This window comes from Halichoeres trimaculatus, unplaced genomic scaffold, assembly GCF_033239565.1.
Source record: "Halichoeres trimaculatus isolate MK-OKI-2021-1 unplaced genomic scaffold, fHalTri1.1 fHalTri1_scaffold_12, whole genome shotgun sequence".
Lineage (NCBI taxonomy): Eukaryota > Metazoa > Chordata > Actinopteri > Labriformes > Labridae > Halichoeres > Halichoeres trimaculatus.
The window spans coordinates 32,560,665-32,583,359 of record NW_027437190.1 but is presented as its reverse complement, the minus strand read 5'-3'; the positions used below and the strand labels follow the sequence as shown (position 1 = coordinate 32,583,359).

General features: G+C 38.7%; 2 protein-coding genes and 1 long non-coding RNA gene across 5 annotated transcripts in view; 2 read left to right on the top strand and 1 right to left on the bottom strand.

The window, feature by feature from the left end:
- Positions 1-1,390, bottom strand: part of LOC141801391 (uncharacterized) — an 87,303-nt gene extending 85,913 nt beyond the window's left edge. For 2 of the 3 annotated variants that reach the window (XR_012599392.1, XR_012599394.1), the window contains exon 1: positions 958-1,030. This is a non-coding gene — a long non-coding RNA (uncharacterized LOC141801391). Of the gene's footprint in view, positions 1-957; positions 1,031-1,319 lie in introns of those variants that run through there. The other variant, XR_012599393.1, reaches the window with a different exon arrangement.
- elp6 (elongator acetyltransferase complex subunit 6) lies at positions 453-3,929 on the top strand. The gene is made up of 7 exons (XM_074684415.1): positions 453-862; positions 964-1,042; positions 1,127-1,197; positions 1,343-1,467; positions 1,587-1,782; positions 2,722-2,883; positions 3,022-3,929. Exons 1-7 carry the CDS (start codon positions 809-811, stop codon positions 3,145-3,147), a joined length of 813 nt encoding a protein of 270 aa, XP_074540516.1. The 5' UTR covers positions 453-808; the 3' UTR covers positions 3,148-3,929.
- A 1,275-nt stretch (positions 3,930-5,204) lies between these two features.
- Positions 5,205-22,695, top strand: part of scap (SREBF chaperone) — a 51,283-nt gene continuing 33,792 nt past the window's right edge. Inside the window, exons 1-2 of the mRNA XM_074683497.1 lie at positions 5,205-5,386; positions 16,048-16,248. Coding sequence (XP_074539598.1) covers positions 16,127-16,248 — 122 coding nt within the window. The 5' untranslated portion in view covers positions 5,205-5,386; positions 16,048-16,126. The remainder of the gene's footprint in view (positions 5,387-16,047; positions 16,249-22,695) is intronic.

The following is a 22,695-nucleotide window of genomic DNA, read 5'->3' as shown; positions in this document are numbered from 1 at the left end:
GTTGTTGAATAGACAGCTTAACTATGAACCAGGTTCATATAAACTGAATACAGCTGCAGATTGAAGAAATTATCTTATTTAGGCTCACCACTGTGTCGTTTGTTAAAACAGATTTCCATATTAAAGATTGTCATAAGGAAGATAAATATTTATTGATTGTTTGTCCTCCAAGATATAAATCTGTTAACCTAAAAAAACGTACTTACTTGTGTTGTTTTATACACTCATATTGCGCAGCTTTTTCTATGTATAGTAAAAACTAAAAGTTTATGTTTATCACATGTTGGATGGTAAAGTTCACTGTAAAACCAGCAGGTGGCGGTGACGATTTGATTACAAGAACATAAACGCAACGAAGAAGTCGTAGATTGGCAACAAAGATTGTTTATTGAGAAAGACGAACCTTGGTGTCAGCGTTGCAATCAATCTCCAATAAAAGATCTTATTTAATATAAAAATTGCTTCTAGAAATTTCGTTTTAACTTACTTAAAAAAGATTAATAAAATTAATTATTTATGATAGCGAGTTTGGTAACGGCTTTCTTGTTACGCGACTTGTCTGAAAGATACAGAGTGAGACATCTTCTTGAGTATTTACTCATCTTGGTAAGCATGCTGCACCGCCTTAGCATAGCAGCTAGCATAGTAGAGAGGGAAATAGTCAAATAAACCTAAATTTGACGCCCTGGCGTGGATTTAAACATATTACATTTTTGACACCAACGTCTGCTGACACCTCCAGTGCTGACACGTAATTTCTGCTCACCTGTACACGATTTATATTGTTTTATGAGCAGTTGAATTAGCCATGTTTACAGAGCTAAACAGCATCCTGAACACTACTCCTGACAGCATCACACAGGTAAGGAGTGAAATTTCTTAATTTTTTGGAAAACATGATGTACAAAGCTTCATAAGACACATTTTGTTGATGAATCTTTGTAATTTATTTCTTACCTTCAGGGAGAATTCATCTTAATCTCAGACAGACAGAGTGATGCCTCTTTCCTCATACATCATTTCCTCTCATTTTACCTTCGAGGTGAGTCAGTAACACCTGTTTTTAATTATCACTAAGTACATGTTAACCAAATCTGATGTGTTGTTATCTATATTTTTATGTTAGCACGCTGCAAAGTGTGTTTCCTGGGTCTGGTACAGTCCTTCAACCACTACCATGCTGTCAGTCAGAGATTAGTGAGTCTAACATAATTTCTCATAAATGACTTATATTTACATTTTGTTTGAATTTGGGACCATAGTTCACAGGTTGAATGGTTGATATAGCTGGTCGCTTGTCTGGATAACTTTGCACTAACCTGTTTTGTATTGGTGTCCTCAGGGTGTGAGCTTACTACAAGCAAAGGAAAAGGGTCAGCTGGTCTTTCTGGAGGGCCTGAGTGAGTCCTTGTCGGTTTTGATCCCTCAAGAGAGCAACACAGGAAGTAAAGCCATGGACTTCCTCAGGTATTAATTGAGAATTCTGCTAATTAATTGATATTAAATTGTAAACTGGTGTTAAACTTGCATTAGTTAGTCTAACAGCTTGCTACCACTCTTTTCTCTGGTTGTCTGTTTTCCGTCAGGGATCCTGCTGCTGGCCTGAAGAGTCTGTATGAGTTCATCAGGTCCAGTTTGAGCAGTTCTGATGAGGCAGAGGAGTGGGGACCACCTGTTCTGCTAGTGGACGACCTCAGCGTGCTGCAAAGTTTGGGGGTCAGCGTTGGAGCTGTGCTTGACTTCAGCCACTACTGCAGAGCCACCGTCTGCTCACTGCTAAAGGTTAGATTACAGCATCCCAAACGTGCGTATATACCTGTCACGATAACAAATTTTGCTAGACGATAATTTTCCAAAATATTATTGCCAATAAACTTTATTATTGTTAATGATATTTAGATTTTTTTCCCATTTTTTCATTGATGTAATTATGATAAATGGGATAATAAAGTGAGTACACCATATCAAAAGCAAGAAACTCTAAAGAAAAAACGAAACTCCCCCCCAAAAAAACAACAATAAAAACTATAGCCTAAATAAAAGGGTGTTTATACAGTTCCTGAATTGTTTGTAACATGTACTTTTTCCCAGTCAATCCGTACTGTCTGTCAAACATTTTTAACATTTCTGGCTTTCAACCGTATTGAAGGGCTGCATTTCTTTGGCAATGTATCTGTCTTTGAGCGCCACCATTTGGCGCTTTTATTTCTATTTACTTTGCAGACCAAAAGCCTCGGTAAGAGCGGACTGTCAAAGAACAAGGCTCCGCTGCACCTCCCCTTCTTCTTCTTCGTTGCCACTATTTTCAAACAAATGCAACATATCAGCTCGTTGGTGTTCATGAGCTCACACTTTGTTCATTCTGATAAAAAACAAAATATTCCCACACTGGGACTGTGGCAGGCGGCTTAAGAACCGTATCTTTGGTGCCATCACTCATATTAGCGTGTGTTCCCTCCTTACCCCTCAGGACGCTTGCTTCAGCTCTCTCCGTGTGTACACGCCAGCAGCCCCGTCTTCACCCCAAAGATCGCATTTTTGCTGACACTGCATGTGTCAATTTATCGAGGCTGGCAAACTTACCGAGGACGTTTTTATTTATCGTTCCGATAATTGATTTATTGATTATCGTGACAGGCCTACATGCGTGCATTGTTTCACATCAGATTTTACTGAGATGTTTGGGGTTTGTTCTCAAACTGGATTTTTTTGTGGCTCCAGGGAAATGTGGTGATGCTAACGCGCTGTGATGTGGAAGAAGAGGAGGATGATGGCGACGATGAAGGCTCAGAGAGACTTCTAAAGGGTCTGACCCACCAGTGTAGCCTCACCCTACATGTACAGGGTCTCCCCACTGGCTACTGCAGGGACATACATGGGCAGGTGTGTTTTTGTCTGTGCAGTTCTTTTCATGTTGACTTCTTTTTCTTCCAGATACTTTTCTGGTCCCACTGTTTTTCTATTGTTAACATTTATGTACAGAAATGCAACTGAGACAAATATCAATATTCTCTTTTTCAGGTTGAGGTGTGCTGGAGGCGGAAACAAGATGTTGGGCAGCACACTCCAAAGAAACTCTTTCAGTATAAAGTCCATGATAAAGGAGCCTCCTTCTTTGCTCCTGGGACGTCCAGCGCCGTTCTTTAGTTGCACCATCAACATTACTGATTGTCTTTTACTTGCAAATGGACTTTTCATATTGCCACAAAATGCAACAGTTTGTTGATTTTGTTGTAAATGGCCCAGTTTGGACCCTGGGTTGACTATAGAGCGACACACAGACCCCTGAATTACTGCCTTTTTCTTCTTCTTTAAGAAAAACACAACATGTCATCTGATTGTCATGTTGATCTTTGGAAGGTGTGTGATGGCTATGGTGCATTAAAGGGAACAGTGCCTACTTTTAACCTTACTTTAACATTTCACAGTAAGGGTTTTACTGTAAATACAGCTGCAGGTCTTTAGTTTCATCTTGGCAAGGCTACAAAACCTGATGCTCCACTGTTAGCAACACTTTCTGTAAGGCTATATGTGTGTAGACGTATTTATTTGAGCAATAATATTGTTAGCTGGAATATGTGTTCATGAAGAGTTTTTACAACTAGTCTGAAAGATTTCAGGACAAAAAAAGATCATTCTTTTTAGTTTAAAGGCTAATTTTTGCAAAACCCAACCCTAAAACCACATAAAGAAAATAACATGAAAAGAAAACTAACAATGACAACCCAAGTGGCATGTAATTATTTGTTGCCTTAATCAAACACATTATCATTAAAGGGGACATATCATGCGTGTTTCTCCTTTTCACTATGCCAGACTAGGATGCCTGTGAAGCATTTCTGCCCTCAGTACAAGTCATTTAGTTCCTTCATTGCCCCACAATAGCGTTCTCAATATCCTCAGTTTAGGCCATTCTGAAGATCTCATAGAAACGCTCCGTATCCAGAATGACCTCCAGTAACCTCGCAACGTCACAGCCCTTTGTGCTCTGATTGGTCAGTTCTATCAGAGGGGCGGAGGGGGTAGAGCCAGGGGGGCGGTTTTTGCAGCATGGCAGTATTTACAAAATCGCCACATTGAATGGAGCAGACCGAGCGAGTTTGCTGTTTGCCAAAACTTCACCGTAAGGCATTGATAGCACTAATAAAATGGCAGAGTGTAGGAAACGTCCTTTTGTATTGGACCCCGAGTCAGACCTGGATGGTTCTGCAGCTCAGGAGGAAGAAAATCCACCTGGACACAGATCATCTCAGGACGCTTCAGTGTGGTGAGTTAAACCGTTAATGTAACATGTATTGTTTATACGTGGAAATATAGGCAGACTTCACCAATAAACTATTTCTACAACAGGGCTCCATCCTGCTCCTTCACCCTTCTCTGTCTGTTTTATCCATCATGCTGAAAGTGTAGTCTAAAGATCGCCTCTACCGTCAGTTGGTCACTATGTTATTACCACAGCATTATTGTGGTCCAGGTTCACAGTGCATGTCAGAACAAGCATGCAAATATCACAGTCTCACAAGTATTACGACGTCTGCTAAAACTACAGTGTTTTAACTGCTAATTCACCATGTAAAGCCGAGCTGCTAAGCAGAGCAGAGTCCCTGCATCCAGCACTCAGTCAGTCGGTTCTTGGTGGGTGTATCCCTCGGTGGCGGTTGTGTGACTAACTGACATCACAGAGGAGGAGCTGCTTTATCAGATTACTCCAATAAAAAGACAGGATCCTTGTGTCTTCATGAAGGTCGAAATCTCTCGGCCAAATGGCAATGACCTATTTTCAGAGGCATCAAATCTCGTTCTAGGATATCAGAAAAAATACATTATCTCATTTTTTGAAAATTCAGGGGGTGAAAGGTCTTGTTTTCAATTTTATTATATTATATGTAAGTATTAAATCAGGGGATCAGCATGATATGTCCCCTTTAACCCTTACAAGACAGCCACACAAAAGGATGTTGAGTTTTTTTTATGATAGACAGTGGGCTGAGTAATATACAGTAGATTAAAATGTGAAAAATCACTTTTTACACTAAAAGAATAATAACGACAAAACATGTAATTTCCCTGCTTATATGTATTATCACAAAGTCTGTATTTGTGTAATAAAGTCTCATTCAACCCGTTGTAATCGTCTGTATCGACACTAGAGGCCGCCCTGTCCCTGCTGTACTCGCTGCAGGGTGAGAGGTCGGAGTGGAGAGGTCCCTGAAGGATTTGACAACCAGTAGATTTGAAACGCTGCTCCTGCATGTCAGCATCATATTCGAGTTAGCTTCAGCTAATCTCCAAAGCAAAGGAATACTACAGCGGTCTCTCTTCGCTTGTTACCGAGAAAGGCTTGAACGGATCTACCTTTGAGGATCTCTTTTTGACGTTTGTTCAGGTAAGAGTGTAAACAGTTGATGTCTTTAGCATTAGCTGCCAAGCTAAAGCGAGCTAGCTGCCTGTGTTACGGAGGGAAGCATGGGGCTGTTGAATTATCTGGTGACATAACATTAGCCGCTTAGCGTTGTTACAGCCATGGCAACGAGATAACAGCGCTTTGGCTCGGGAACAGCACTTTTATTTCGTAAAATCAGACAACAGCTCTGGATTTGACTAACCATATTGTACAATTTAACGTCGTCACCATGCTAGTAAAGCTATCTCCAGAATATAAATTAACTTTAAACTATTTAGAGTGTCACATTAACTGCTTCGAGTACAGAGGCTTTCTCCTGTGGCACAATAAAGTTTTTTTCTGTACTTTTTTGCAACAAAATTCGTTAAACACTGTTTGGGATTCAGCTTTACTGGTGTTCTGTCAAATAGTGCTACCGTTTGAGAGGCGCTCCGGACATGCGCAGAGCCGCAAACCAGGGTACTGTAACCATACCCATAATTGATGCAACCCAGTTTAGCGACCTTAAAAACTATTATAAATTTCTTATTCAGCCTCTTAACATACCTTTAACTTTATATATAAACATTTAATTTTCTTATAATTTCGGAAGTGAGCGGATAATAGTGGGTTTTTTTTTTTAATTATTATTTTAGCCACAATGAAACGTTAATGTACTGGAAACATACATGAGAAAGCCTTCTTCTTGAATCTTAGCGTACGACTTTTTTTTTTGAATGGTTTCTTTTTATAAACTCAACGCTGTTTTTTTAATGAGAAAACATGAATAAATACACCATAATAATTCGAGTGTCGAATAGCTTTTGGTTGAGTAGCAAAACTCGGCAGAACATCAGGTTCACCAGGGGCATTAGCGAATGCTAGGCACCTGCTAACTAGCCGTGGACATTAGCCTTTAGCTGAAGTTGCAGGTATTAGGGAAAGTGACAAAAATGAGTGGTAACGTTGTAATCATATGTTTATAGTAAATTGTGGTTATTAAATACACAAATACAACTCATTACGGTATTTATTTGGTCTTGTAGCTATGATAATTGAGAGCTGTTTACTCAGTCATGTACCGTAGCAAGCAAGCTAACAGTTAGTGGGTTTGTTGTTAATCATACGGAAGCCCTGAACGGACATTTACCGTACTTTGCAATTAACTTGCTTTTGCCCTGATAATAAGTCCATTTCTGTTGTGAGATTGGGATCTGTATTGAATGTCAGTTGATCAAAACAAAAAAAATTGCAGAGTTGTAAATGCATGAAACCAACATTAAAGCAAACAAAGCAAAAAGAAAAGTGATTAAGATAATTGAGGGATGGAGAACCAATTAGAGCATTTTTATCTAGCAAAAATAGGACGAAATCTTTGAAAACAAGCAGGATTTATTACAGCAGAATGGGGTCCATACAAGTCAACAAAAGGAATTCAGTTATGAAAATGTCTTCCCATCATCAGGCTGCACAGTGAGGCTTATTTCCATGTTATCTTCAAATATTTAAATTGCATTAAAATATAATAAACTAGAATATCTTTTGCATGTTCCAGCTCAGTGGTATTGTTCACTTTCACGTCAACCTTTGACGTGAGAATTGACTCCTTGTTAGTCTAGGTGTTCCTGGACAGAGAGCAGCATATCTAACGTTTCCATCCTAACACAAACCTTAAGTACATAATTTCTTCTTTAGGACACAAATTCTCGGAGAATGTTCATCTCTTTTGCCGTGTACTTTGGTTAAAATCTCATAACCCTGCATTGAAATTAAAACTTAAATCATTTGATGACAGAGGCTTGTTTGTCACTGCTGTACTAGCGTGTTCCTGGCAGGTGATGTTGCGACATTGTTGCGTCACCCCCCTTACATCCCTGCACGTGTTCACTGTCTTATGAAAGTGATTTCACCATTTTGGCTTGTGGACTAGATTTTTAAAAGCAGTTTCTTGGCACCTTTCGACCCTTAACCAACCTAGGGGATAATATAAATATGATGATAGATAGTTAGATAGAAGTGATAGTTTTTAGATTGGGACAGAATAAATTTAGCTTCATTTGAACCCTGAAATATCATAGGGAATAGTAAGAATGTAAACAAAGAAGACATAATGTAATCAGATATGAGTGAAATAAGAAGATATAAAGTAAGGCATCATCAATAAATGCGTCTAAAGTCGAATAAAAGAGCTGTGAAGTTGTGCAAGATGTTGCACATTGAGTGAGCCTGAGTTTAAAGTGTGAAAGTTCTGTCCTGATGAAACATCTGAAACGCTCTCACTGTCTCACATCCTTATTATTGCAATATAGTTACTCATTGACAGGACGTTTCCCTCCTTTCTCAACAGCTGTGGTTGTAAAAGGCTGCGTTTCTCTAATCAGCCCATCCGCATGGAGCTCGTCTCTGCGTTTACAGCTCCACTAATGGGAGTAACTGATCAAAGGAGCATGCCTCCACATTATGCAACTATGGGACCGAATGGTGATGCAGTAACGCTACAGAAAGTGGACACAGCCTGGCCTGACGCTCTCAGGAATGTTTGAGGACATGTTTGGGGATTTTGTCCCACAGGTTTTCACTTGAGGGTAATTCATTTGGCGTGTAGATGACAGGGAAAGTTATAGAGCATGACGTTTGAATCTATTAGCCCCGGGGATGCCTTCAAGCTGGGCATTTTAGGGAGCGTGGAAAAGAGGTAAGCTGCTACTTCTTCCAAAATCCTCTAAATCAGTGTAACTTATTTCCCGAACCTGTTCAGTCAAGCTCCATTTTAATCTGCGAGCCCTATAACTAAGCTGCAGTGACCCACACTGATCTGCCTAACTTAATTTGTGCTCGCAATGTGACACACTGTCATGCTGGTGGCCGTATTTTTGTTTGCAAGCGATTCCTCACATGGGAGCTGTATAGACTGGTCTTTGTTTGGCTGTTAGTTGTGTAGCATGTGTAGGCCAAAGCGTGGAGACATTTTGCATGCTTTGTCATAAAGATTTGTTTGTGGTTTGTTGCATTAAAAAAAAATCATAATAGTTGACTAAACTCAAAAAATTATGGAAATTTGTTGCCTCAAAAAATGAAGTTTTGCTGACTTTAATAAAACAAGGAAATACAACTAGATTAGTTTAAGGTCAAGCTTTGTGATAACTTTGCTAAAACCTTTTTCTGCTCATCTGACTTTTATTTATTTTTTGTTAGTCCAGCTTAAAACATTATTTTTTTGGAAAAAAATTGTGTGAGTTGGACTGAGTTTTTTTCAGTGCATGTGGATAGGGATGGTACCAAATTAGGTACTGTTATAGGTACCAACTGAATTCAGTCAAAGTACCAAGTACTGATTCACGTTATATCAAAAGGTACCATGTTTAGGTACCTAAACACATCCTTGTGACTGTGAGGGAGTGGAAGAGTAGGCGATTTTCCATGCTGTGCATGAACACAGCATTGCAAGATTATATACTGAAGAATAAAGAATGATAGATTAAATATGATAGAATAAATATGATAGATTGAAAAAAATGAGATTTTATTATTAAACAAATTCATTTTTTACCATATAAACACAAAAAAAGTACAGAAAATTGGTACCGTTGGTAGGGATGTCCCGATATTACATTTTCACTTCCGATACGATACCGATACTGCAGCATTGAGTATTGGCCGATACCGATATTAATCTGATACGATATCAGCATTAAACATGCATACTTTTATTACTTATTTTGTAGTATGTCTGTCATGTTAGAAAAGGCTTGATTAAGTGATATTATTCAAACAAAGAACAGTAATCAGCAACAGTAGGTATGAAGAAAAACTGACCCATTTATTTTTAACCAATGGGTAACAGAAACTGCTTATATCGGAGATTTGACCACACCGATACTTGTTTTTTTTGCTGATATCGTACCGATATCCAATATCAATATCGCACTGGGACACCTCTAACTGTTGGGTACTGGTACTGATTGCCAGGTACCGGGCATCGGTATCGTGTTGTTTCAGATGTGAAAGGTTCCCATCCCCACATGTGGACTTGCCCACAAATGTTCCAGAGATGAATAAATCGCCAAGTAGATCAGGGCTTATTTCTGCATGTGTGAAGTGATCAATTAAAAACATCTTGTGGGGAAGTTTACTGTTCTATGTTGACCCAACTCAGAAAAACTAAGTCTCTCAACTTTTCTCAACTTGTTGAAAATGAGTGTTAACAACATTCTGATGAAAAGTGAGTTGGGTTTGTTTAATATTTTTGATATGCATTAATTAGATTAATTAATTACACCCCAAATTAATGCGTGAAAAAGATTAATGCGATTAGCTTATTTCCAGCGCATCTTCAACGATCTTTCAAGACACAAATAATCTTGTTTTTTGTGACTTTGTAAAAACCAAAACTACCTAAGAAGAGTGGACTCTCTTCTTTGATTCTCTCCATGATCTCCGTCGTCTTTTCTCACGATGGCGCCGCTCTTTCTCTCTGAACGACCGCTACACATCCTCAGTTGGAGCGTGAGCTGCCTGAAGTTTTCTGACTTGCAGCATCTCGTTATGTCTCTGTCATCTCACATCTTCTCCTCATATCCATGCTGAGCTCTCATCCAAAGAGCACACCGCTCTCACCCACAGTAGTTTACGAGCAGGATTTTGATTGACAAGCTGCACCAGACCCCACCTCCCCCTACTGAAAAACATAATTTACTTCCATACTCTACAATTTTGTAATGAATTCAGATTCTTTATTTGGGGACCATGAGCAGATATAAGATTAAAATGTGATTAATTAGATTAATTAATTACAAATCTTGTAATTAATTAGCTTAATTTTTCTAGATTGTGCTTTACAGAGTGGGTTATGCAGAAATTTCCTTTTGCATGTCTCTTATCAAACACTTTTTGACCTGAGATAATAGTTGCTGATTTTTGCTCAGACTAATCATCAAAAAGCAACAGTTTACCTCCTCTCAGTGGGTGTTTGGTGTAAAGTTTTGCATGTAAAGCCTCCCTCAGCCTGTCATACTCCTGGCTGTCTGGGCATGCTGCGACACACAGAGCACAAACTGCCCACAGGCTGTGCACAGCGTTGGAGGGAGGCAGCAGGGGGTGGCCACAGGCCCTGAGCCCTGCATGTTGTGTTTCCGATCGGCTCAATCCCGGATTAGTTCACTGACGGAGATGCTGCTGAGCCCTTTGCCGAATCAGGTCTCATTGCTACACCCACCGAGCAGCGCGGCACGCAGCGGACTGGACCCACAGCGGAGAGATGGAGCCTTTCACTGAAACTTTTCCCTCTTTGGACACTGAGCAGGACCAGACCCTGGCTGAGAGCAGGAATGGAGATCAGAGAGGTTTTACTTCAAAGCCGTTTTTGACCGTTTTAGAAGCCATTGTGCGCGCCTGCCAGGAGTTTGCTGTATTTACTGTATAGGGTATTTATAACAGCAGATCAAGAGACTCCCGAGGTGAATTCCTCCCAGGGAATGTTTCCGTCGCTCCCCGGAGGACGAGACGAGCAGTCGCACACTCTGCCTGAGTCCAGAGGGGAGCTGTATGCAAACCACAAGGCACTGCTTCAGCCCAAAAAACCCAGCGCTGCTGCTTTCAAGGGACACAAATGGCTGCGAGGCAGAGACGTAACCTGGCCTCCCGTTAGCAGGTACGGTCTCTGAACAGTTCAGCGCTTGTATGGTGGATACAGCATGGTAACAGCTGATGGGACAGAGCGGCGTTGTTGTGTTTTTGGCGTCGTTAGCTCCTTACTGGCATCACATGAGAAGCTGTTAAAGAGGTAATGTTGGATAGGATTAGGTACAGGACAAATCCAGCAGCATGTGTGCCAGCAGGGCGGCCGGTTAAACATTGTAATAGAGCAGTGTGTAACTACAAACACTGATAGGCAGCGCTGAACCTGTCTGCTGAGCAAACAGAGACAAGAGCTGAGATTGGGCAGAAAAGTCAACAGGAGATTAAGTTGATATGAGGAACTGGAGGGGCTGATTTTGTTTGATGGAGCAGCCGGTGGGCACAGATTTCACAGTTTTCACATGTTTATCTTAAATCTGTGGCTAGACGAGTCGCAGAATTATGATTTAGATATAGTTTTAAATATGCCTCTTTTTGGTGAAGTCTTAATGTCGCAAATGAAAAAAAACTCTATTGTTGAGTCACAAAGTTTTAAAACTCAACCTTAATCAGATGAGCTTTTTACTTAGTTTTTAATTCACTTAAAGAAGGTATCAGGATAAAACCATGGAGAATGAGGTCAAAACTAAAAATGATCCAAGAAATAACAAGTTCAATGTCCACATTAAAACAAACAACAAAAGCTGTTTTGTTTTCTTGGCTCAGTCTTGTTTAGAATACATGATATTGTCAGCACATTATCGGTATCGGCCACTTGAAAATAAGATATCTGATATCAGCCAACTCTCCGAATTCTGCCAATATAATAAACCAAGAAAATAATGGGCTAAAGCTGCATTTTTTAACACTTTTTGTAATTTAGTTTGCACAGGTCTGATTGAAAAGTCCCCTATTTGGCTCCTGTTTTAAGTTAAACTTGAATTTGAGCAGCAGTCTTTAAGACACATGTATCTGACTCATTTAGGCACATTTACCAAAGTAAACCATTTTATTCAATTTGTGTTAAATAACTGTACAGTTGCACTTCTCAAACTGTCAATTGTGAAATTGGCATAAATTTTCTAGGTTGTAGGTAATGTTATGATTTTCTCAGGAAAAGCATCATCAAGTAGGGGTGGTAGAAAAATTGATAAATTAATAATAATAATAATAATTTATTATGAAATTTGTTATATATATATATATATATATATATATATATATATATATATATATATATATATATATATATATATATATATATATATATATACATATATATACATATATATATATATATATATATATATATATATATATATATATATATATATATATATATATATATATATATATATATGTGTGTGTGTGTGTGTGTGTGTGTGTGTGTGTGTGTATATATATATATATATATATATATATATATATATATACAGTTGTATAGGCAATATCAAAATCGAGATTCTTTGTCAAAAAAAAAAAAAAATCTAATTAAAATTCTTAGTTTCAGTCTTTGTTTATAAACTGGTTTGAAAAGAAGTTACCACTTTTCTCCAGTAGAGGGCGAAATGTTTCACTCTGACTCATCTGATGTGCATTTTATGGAAAAATATGACTCCTGATAGAGTCTGTAGACATCATCATTTAACTTTTTCACATGGTCTGGTGTTAAAAAAGCAAACTAATAATTGCAAAAATCGTCATTTTCGATGATTCGCAATTTAAATTGTATGCGCACACCAAAAATCGTAAATGAATCGAATCTCGACAATAGCATAACATCCCAGCCCTATCATCCAGCTTTCAAGTAGGATTTATCTTTTGTAGTTTTTTGTTTAAAAGCAACTTATATGAATAAATACACGACAACAAAACAAGCATATATTTTTCTGATTTTGGACAAGAAATGAATATTATGTAACAAATGTGACAAGAGTATGCATCATGATACAATATGCTGCTTCCAATACAGAAGAGAGTTGATGATCTCTGCAATTTTGTGCTCAGAAAAAAAGTATTAGTATTGGCTAAATGAGTTGAGGCATATCAGATATTTGCAAAAAATTGTTCTTTTAGTCCAAAAACTGAAAGTGTTCGGTTTACAATCACAAAGGTAAGTGAAATAAACCACATTTGAGCTAGCATCATCACCCTTCGTACCAAAATGCTGGCCATTTGTTGCGTCTAAGCCGCTGTAATGCTATAATGCTCTACTACCTGGATGTAATCGGGCACAGAAGATGAATGTTGTGTGTTTTAGCAGTATTTTGATCTCAAGCGTGTAGATGAAGTATGTAGGCCGGGTCAGGTTAAACTGACAGAGCAATGAGTGTGGATGTTAGCCTGCAAGGCTGGTGGAGCTAGCTCTGCTAATGTTAACCACACGCCAGGCAAACAACATGGCATTCCTCAACCCAGAGAATCTGTGATTCAACCATTGATGATGCTGAGTTCAGCTCTTTATCTGAGTGTTTTCTTACCTTTAGGCTAGCTCTAGTCGCAATATGTTTCAGTTTTTGATGATTTGGTGTCTTACTAGTCTTTTCTTTCCCACACAACAAATCTCATCCTGTTGTTTTTCAGTAAAATGCACTCCTTTTGTGAGTCTGTAATATTGAAATTTTAAGAATTACACCAGTTTCTCTTGGTTGAAGTTGATTTCTTGGTCAAACCTCACAGTTTGTGGCATTAAGTATAAAAATATAGCCTTCAGTAGAAACTCCAGTCTGTTTTATTCTCACTGTTTCAGAGATTTCTGGTGGAACCTGAATGTTTCCTGGGTTTAACGAGTTCATAAATGTGTTCATGTAAGAGCTGCATTACTTATTTAAAAGATGTCAGACGTCTACTTCAGAAGTCAGAGCAGCCAAAGATAATAAACTCTTACTTAAGAAGTCTTCATCAGGGATGTGATTTTTCTGTGTGTGTGTGTGTGTTCGTTATACTTACTCAATGTAGATTTAGTGTCATTCCATCATGAGTAAACAAACTTAGAGAACTTTTATTTAATGCTGCTGCTGTGGAGAGTTTGACCCTCCCTCCTGTAACAAAAGGCTCTTATCATGAGGAAGCCCGTGGTGTTTTTCTCTCTGAGCCAGGTGTGATCGATGAGACCGACGTGTGTTTGCTCGAGGGGAGCTGCTCAGCCGGAGTGGCTTGTTTCCTACTGGTGGGAATGTGTCCACACCTTTTTCTGCTGCTGAATGAGCTGTGTGTTTCAGTTCTGTTGGGCATGTGATCTCAGTATGAGCCAGTCTGAAGGAAAAACACACCATGCCTGCCGTCAGCAGTATGTGGATGGAGACGTGGAGTGTGTGGCTCATTAGGACTCTGGGACAGAGGCTTCCTATAAAACCTGGAGATGTCTGTCTGTGTGTTTTAACATGTTCTTTTATTTTTTAATTTATTTTAAACACTTAAAACCCATCCTAAAGTGATTGCTTTTGTAACGTATCTCCTCATTAACACCAGGTCGGCTTAAAACAGCCCAGAAATAAGACATAAGCAAAGATAATGAACTCAACCTCTTAGTTTAATTGCATCGTTCATGTATCAGTTAAATATGGCTCAAGTTTGATTTGAGAAATCCTAGAATTTTTTTTAAAAAATCTGGAAAACCGAGTCCTGAAATGACCTCCAGTGTTTATTGTTCTGACTTTTTTTTTTTTTTTACTATCAGTAATTTTAACCACGAGAAACTCTGAATGAAGCAGCGTCTTGTTGAGCGTTCTGATGGTCTGTCATTCAGACAGAGCTTTATTAGAATTATGTCATTAAATATGATGCTTTACACTTAACAATAAGTGGTGGACGAACTTGTCGAGACTTGCAGTCGTACAGAAAAGGTGTCTGTGTTTATTACTGCATCTTCTGAGTTGGACAACATCAGGGGTCTTCAGAGCTGAAGTGGATAACAACACATTACCTTCGTGTCTGATGATCCAAATATTTAAGTAACTGTCTCATGCAAGGAAAAGCAACAAGTTTTCTGGCATTGTTTGAAAAAAATAAACTAGAAAAGCACTCAGAGAGCGCAGACCTTCGCAGACTTTGGTGTCAGTTGCAGGTTTGTACGATAATTTGTTTCCGGACAGTGTTGAAAATGATGATGACCCAGTTCATATTTCATATTCTGGATCTTAGTATCCAGAATTTGCCAGGATCTGGATCATACTTTTACATCTGTCAGAAATTATGGTGACCTTGTCTTGTTTTGTTTCGCAAAGCAATCCGACCATTTATGGTGGAGATATATACACATATGGTGAAAACAGCCCTATCTCACAATGATAAGGAATCCTTTAAAAGAAGTCCTAGATCCAGACGGTGATCCAGATCACCTCCAAAATTTAATCACTTCTTCCTTATCTCATTTCGAACATTTCCTGAAAATTTCATCAAAAACATAACCTCCTTGGCTGAGTTGATAATAAATAAAAATAAACAGATTTTTGCTGAAAGTGAATGTTTCCTTCAGAATTATTTATTTTGATTTTATTTTTTTTTACCTCCTATTCAGAAAACTTTTTTCCCTTTTGAAATATTGGTTATGCAACTTCTATTTTTAACTTTAAAACAAATTTGTCATATTAAAAAGACTGAGTTTGAAGCATTAGGGCCTATTTTCTGCTAGAAATAAAACCTGAAATAAGAATTTTCATTCTTGTATTTACTTAAATATATTTTATATTTTTGTTTGTGGATTTTTTTATAAGAGTAAATTTAAAACAAAATCATTTCTAAAGCTGAGACAGTGTAGATGGTTTGTATTTCATCATTATTTAAACGTTAAAGGCTGTTGAGGTTTATCCTTTACATCACCTGAGGATTATTGACCAGCATAACAAAGTTTTGACAACCAACTTTTGGCCTTTACTAAAGAAAAACAAAAAGTTGATAACAAGAGTGATAGTTTCTTTCTGAGTTTCAAAACCAGATACTCCACAGTTTCCCCTTTGGATGAAACTTTTAGCAGAATAAGTGATGTTTGTGAGTGCGTGGAGGATTATTTCACTGATTTTTTATAAACCTCCTGTCTTCCTCTCCAGGTCCTTGGATGCTCCGCGGCGCACCGTCCACGGCCGCGCAGTGCTTCCCAATGGCCGGGAGTTGACCCCGCCCACCAGGATGACGCTGCGCGAGCAGCTGAGAGAGAAGATCTCGGCGGCCTTCTACCGCCACGGGCTGCTGTGTGCCTCCTACCCAGTACCCATCATCCTCTTCACCTCCGCCAGCATCCTCACCTGCTGGTAGGCGTCTTGTCTTTGCTTGTTCGCCTGTTTTCAAAGTTTGATGATGACTTCTGAGATTTCAAACACCAGCAAGAAAAAAACAAGAAATTACATGTCGAAACGGTTTCAATTTCAGAGGCAGCTTTGAGTATCTGTCACGTCAGATGTATGTGTGTATTCTTTCTTATAGATACTTTTTTTTAGATTACTAAGCTAAAACTGCAAATCATGTGTTGGAATTTGCAGTTTTTGTCCCATTTCTCAAATGTCAAGTTTACTCTTTAAAGTTAAGGCTAGAATACATGTTTGTGATTAATATTTTCAGTAATATTTGTTTGAAATAATCATTAAAATATGACAAAGGTTTTTTAAAAACTATTTTAATAATTTATATGGATAAAATAATTCATTTTGTGTGTGTCTGAGAAATCAGCGTCAACCGTGTTACCTGTTGTAAAAAAAACCTATAAATCAACAATGGTTTGCTCCAAAGTCACATGACCTAAATCAGCTGAGGTCCCATCCTTTTTGATGGGAACCTTGAAGAAAGTGTGTCATGTTTCAGCTCCTCCTCATCAATATTTCATCAGAATGATTGTCTGTACATGGGGTGCAGTAATTGATAGAAATGTTGAATAACTCTAAATTCAGTATAATATGGGTTTATGTTGAAAAAATAGTGTCAACCCCAAATTTTTTTTGTTACTTAGATATTTAAGAATTCATTAGAGCTTAAACTTGCTAATTAATGAATTATTATGGTTAATTATGAAACAAAAAGCACAGATTTTTATCACTTTTTTGTACACCTGAAATGTTCCCCTGAACAGAATCACTCAGGTGGATTTTTGGCCTCTGTTGTGTCGTATTTTTGGTGCAACTTTCATTTAAATCAGAGAGAAAGGAAGTCATGTTTCCAATACAGACTGAACTGTAGACTTCTTGGAAAGAGGAAACCATACCCCAGCTCAGCTCAGCTCGTCTGAACTGGAGCCATCTGTGCACGCACAACAGCCCCCCAACAGCTCCCTGACACAAACATTCACTTAACAGACGCACACATCTCCACTCGGTCAAAAGAGAGAACAGAGGTCGCGGAGTTGGCCCGGCTTCGTCTGTAAAGGCATTGTAAAACAATCCGCATGCACCTGCTGCGTGCTGTCCTCGAAGCACCTTCCAGCAGGGGTGCTGACCACATGGACCACTGACCACCACCCAGGGGGGGAGTGAAAGAAAAGGGCCTGACGAAGGGGATGTTTAAGGCCGGACCAGAGCAGAGGGCTGTGAGAAAATGGCCCTGTGAGAATAGGAGGTCTGTCCCTCCATCTGCCTGACAGGAGGGGGCCCGGCCGTGCACAAAAGAGGCCTTTGTGGAGGTACAGTGACCTTGGAGAGGAGGCGGTGTAAACGGAGGGAGGGAAAGAGGGAAAGAAAGGAGAGGACGACTTACAGGCACAGTTTTCAAAAGGATACAAGTCAATTTTTGTCAAACGGTGGACGTGGAAGCTGAGGTTGTCAGGGATCAATAGCATGACTCAGCACTTACTCTTTACATGCACTTTTAAAACCCTCAGCCTCAAACAAAACTGCATTTTAACTCTATCAGATTTGGATTTTTTTCAAGTGTGCAGACAGAAAATATAACACAGAAACACAGAAGGTGTTTGTGATAATTCCCCTCTGGAGTAATTCACTGTCTCGTAATACAGTGACCTTCTCCTGTCTGTGTTAGCAAACCACTCTCACTACTCCTACTGTTCTCATTGATTCAGGCTGTCTTTCCCATAAAGGCATAAAACGTCTTTTACAAGACTCTGACCAATAAATGTGAGAGCGAATAAGAAGTTTCCAGTCACGGAAAATGAGCATTTACTGGTCCAATAATCCTCAATCCTATTTTTATAATCCTCCACGCTTACAAATAACCTAGTTTTATCTACTCTGACTAATATTTTGGAGGGGAAAAACTTTGAGAGCACAAACAGCAAAGGTTTGAGGAATGACATACAAAATTAGAGTGCATGGCTGTAGCCTGCAGCTACTGTTAGGAGTCATTTGAGAACAGAGCAGATCATGCTGTACTCAGTTTAATAACTTCAGAAAAAATGTAAAAAATTATAAAAGAAAATTTGAAACTAATTCAAAAATTTAATTTAAGAAATAAGGAACTCAGATCCCCAAAATAGGCTCCATATTTCATGAACAATACAGGGTTGTCTCAAACCTGATCCCAACGATTGGATCTGAGCCAATCTTAGCATTTTTTAATTGTCTGGTCTCATGAGAGTTGCATTCAAAGCAGACTGTATAATTAATGGACGTAGTCTCCCTGACGTCATTTGTCTGTTTCTGACACGGAATTTTGAAGCAGATCAGCCGCTGCAGCGATATTGGAAGGGGTTAGGGTTTGAGTTTTTCCACACTGACAGTTTTAGGGCAACCGTCATTCACGGGAGCTGAGCTGTGCTTCTGATATGACAAATTAGGGATCTTAATATTACAGCTGTCTCAAATGATTATTTTTCAAACGATTAATCTGGCGACTATTTTTACGATTAATTGATTAATCTAATACCAATTTTCTGATTAATCGATTAATGTAGCGGCTATTTTTTCAATTAATCGATTAATCTAATACCAATTTTACGATTAATCGATTAATCTACTGGCTATGTTTTCGATTAATCAATTAATCTAACAACTATTTTGCAATTGATCGATTAATCTTATGACTATTTTTTGGATTAATGTTGCGAATATTTTTTTCATTTAACAATTATTTAGCATTACTTGATCAGGGTAGCTACTCACACAATAAGGATGTCAGATTGCGCTTATCATGATAGAAACTCTGGGACACGTTGTAGCTACAGCTGCCACTAATGATCACTTTATTTTGTGTTTTAACCTAATTTGGACTTTTACATCAGTGGCTAAAATTCAACCTGTGTGAATCAAACCATGGAGATGCATGCTAAAATTATTTCTCCTTCCTTTATAAGTCAAATGATTAAACAGATGACCCAGCAAATTACATGATAAATAATGACTTAAACCTTGGATTTAAGCCTGCTGTATGACTTGCACAGACATTTTAGGGCCTTATACCAGAGAGCCTGTTAAATAGAAGATTTTTGAAGCAACAGTAGCCGACTAATTTGACTGGAAGAAGCCCAAAACATATTTCAGTCATCATTTTTAAAATGTTGCTTCACTTTTTTTTTATTAACTTAGCAGACTCAAATATCAGATCAGGACTTGGTGTCTGCAGATATTCAGCTTTGAAAAATAGGATCATGATATTCTGTTTTTCAAGCATCTTAGCTGAAAAAGGGCAGACCAGAATCCCCAACATCCAAATCACCTTACATCCAATCCACTTTATTTGTATGGCACATTTAAAAAAACAGTCAAGTTTACCAAAGTGCTGCACAGTAAAAATCAAATAAGAACATCAATAAAACAAACAAAATTAAAATAAAAAACAAAGAAACAAGTGACTAGCATGATGCCACTCTGCCTTCTGGTATTCCCTCTGTTGCTGGGTTAGCACGGTGAGCTCGTCCATCTTATTGGAGATAGATCTTACGTTCCCAATAACGATGGATGGAAGGACAGGTCCAAGTCGTCACTTCTTAGCTCACACCTGAGAACCAGCACGTCGTCCTCACCTCCTTCTCCTCACCTTGTGGGGAAACATCCGGCCTTGCACCAGTTAGCATTGACGTGGCTACAGGCTGCTAAAAGCTGATTTCACATGTAAACAATGCAGCCATGGTTACATGTAGGATCTCCAGACAAACACAGGAGGAAAAATAGTAAAAATATCACTGAAGAGAAAACCAGTTTGGTATCTCTGACCAAAAAATGAGCCATACAAAGTAATGATCCACTGCAAATGCAAAGATGACCAAAAAGAGACAAAAAACACCAACTAAACTCTGTCAAACTATGGTGACAGTCCAAAAGAATAGCACAAGTTGTACAAGAGCAAATCAACAATTTTTGAAAACCAACCAACATAACATGACCTTGATTTAACTTTGCAAATCCATCATCAAAAGTTCCTCCTTTGATTTCTCAGACTTGTCATTTTTCCATGCATTTTCCAGTTGTATCGACACATCATGAACACGGTGTTAAACTTTAACCACCAGATAAACGGACTGGATTGTCCTGATGTGACGAGGCCGGACAGAAAGCTGCCTAAACTGAATGGAGACTCGAAGCATCTGCCAGAGCAAATAAAACACGACCCTGGAGGTTTTTCTGGTTCCCAGGCGGCTAGTGTTACTCAGCTGAAACACTCCTTTTTCAGAAATGCTGTTTTATAACACAGATTTGCAGAGGAAGCTTGGAGTATTGTTACAGTACTGTAGCTCTGGACTTAGTTTTTCAGTCCTTTTTCTCAGATCAGGCCCTTCAGGAGTTAATCTGTGAACTTTAGCTCGACTCGTCTTTGTCTTGTTGACAGCCCTGTGGCTAGCTTTTCTTCTGCTGTCCCGGATCGACCGCCTACTGTAGGAGCTGATAATGTCATCAGACTTGAATAACGCCGCTCTGACACCGAGGCTTAGTAACGCTTGAATGCTGAAGGTTTCTCTCCCACGATTTAAGGTTAAGAAGTGATTTTTACTTCCTTTCTGGGATGTGTGTAAACATTATCAGTAAGCAGAGGAAGAATGAAAGCACGGAGCTCGGTAACACACTCGTATCTCCATCATGAAAACACTGCGTGAGAATCTGCCTCGTTATCTTTCCATCTCTGCCGCCACTGAGAGATCAGTCTTTCAGCTATGTGTCAGGGTTGCTCAACACTTCTTCAAAATGAACCTGTTACCCCTTCACACACACACACACACACACTCTCGCAGAGGACAAGAAAGAAGCAGTTTCGAGCTTCAGGAGAACTTGTTTCATAACCACCTGTTTCCAGGAGAAAGAGGGAGGGGGTCTCTCCAGGTTTAACGCCTCGGGCCTTGGTGTCAGTTTTCAGAACACACACACAGTCTTACACACACTTACAGAAACACACAGCCCAGAGGTGACTTATAACTGTCCACCTGCACCTTTGTTCGTGGTCTTTATCTGTTTTAATGAATAAGATTAATTTTATCTGCTGGGTTTAAGCTGTTGTGAAGCTTCACATGCACTAACTCAGTGGTTTCCCAACTTTTCAGCCTGTGACCAACAAAACAGCAACTGGTGACCCCTGGCCCATGGGATTATAACAATAAGCAAATCCAAAAACAGATTAAGAAGACCAAAAAAATGCCTAAGATGCTTAATTTACCTGATCCCGGTAAGATTAGACTACCTATGTGTGCACTGTTTCCTACATCAAGCTGCGTCCATTGAAACCATCATTATCCCGGTTCAGTCACCTCAGAGCTCTTCAACACAGAAATGTGGAAACTGATCAAATATTTTCAATTTGCATGCTTTAAAATCAAATTTAACTCCTATTTTGTTTTTATTTTTACAATAATTAATAAAAAATGAAATTGTAAATAATTTGAGTCAAGTCAATGCTTGAATTTACCTTAACTTTTTTAATAGGGAACAGCATAATCAGGTTTGTTATCAAGTATGTCAGGTGAAGAGCTCAGAGTAACAACCAAATTAAAGTTTGTAAAGCCTGTGTACTGAATTTTCCGGACTATAAGTCGCATCATGAAGAGGAAAAAAAGCATAAATAAGTCACATTTATTTAGTTTACAGTTTTTCCAGAGAGACTTATTTGCATTTAAGTTTGATAAGTTTTTGTATATGAGGAGTAGGGCTGAACAATTTTGGAAAATAATCAAATTGCGTTTTGTTTTTTTTTCAACCAATATTGCGTTAACATGGATTTTTTTTTATTGCAGTCTTTGCCATTTGAAAACTGAATTGTAATATATTTCAATGACAGTTTAAATCCATTTCATTGTTCAGCCCTATTTAGGAGGTTTCAATATTTTTCCTACCATGACCATAGTTAAGTTTCAGTTTCTCTTCTCTACGTGCCCCCATCTCACTTGCTTCACTCATGAGCATTCCACCTTTCTCTTTATCGCCTGCTCTGCCATGAGTGTTGCTGGTTATGGTTGAACTGGTTCAATGTGAGCTTAACTGATCTCCATCAGATTCAGATAAACATCCTCATTTTTAATTTATGGGAGTTTGGACTCTAGTTTGTGACTCAAATCCTGAAAAACTGTCAACAACGGAGAGGGAAGATGCGAGTGACCTTTGACTTCTTTAAATCACGTTATCTGTGAGGCTGTGGAGCCGGAGATGCCGAGCCTCCGACAGTGTGTCAGTGGCGTCATAGCTGTAGAGATATTTCCTCATCAGTATTCTTTATTAATGAGTTTAGCAATCTGTTTCCATAAAAGTCAATCAATCAGTCACGTTTAATATAGCATATTTAAAAACAACCAAGGTTGACCAAAGTGCTGCACAGTCTTAAAACACAATCAAATA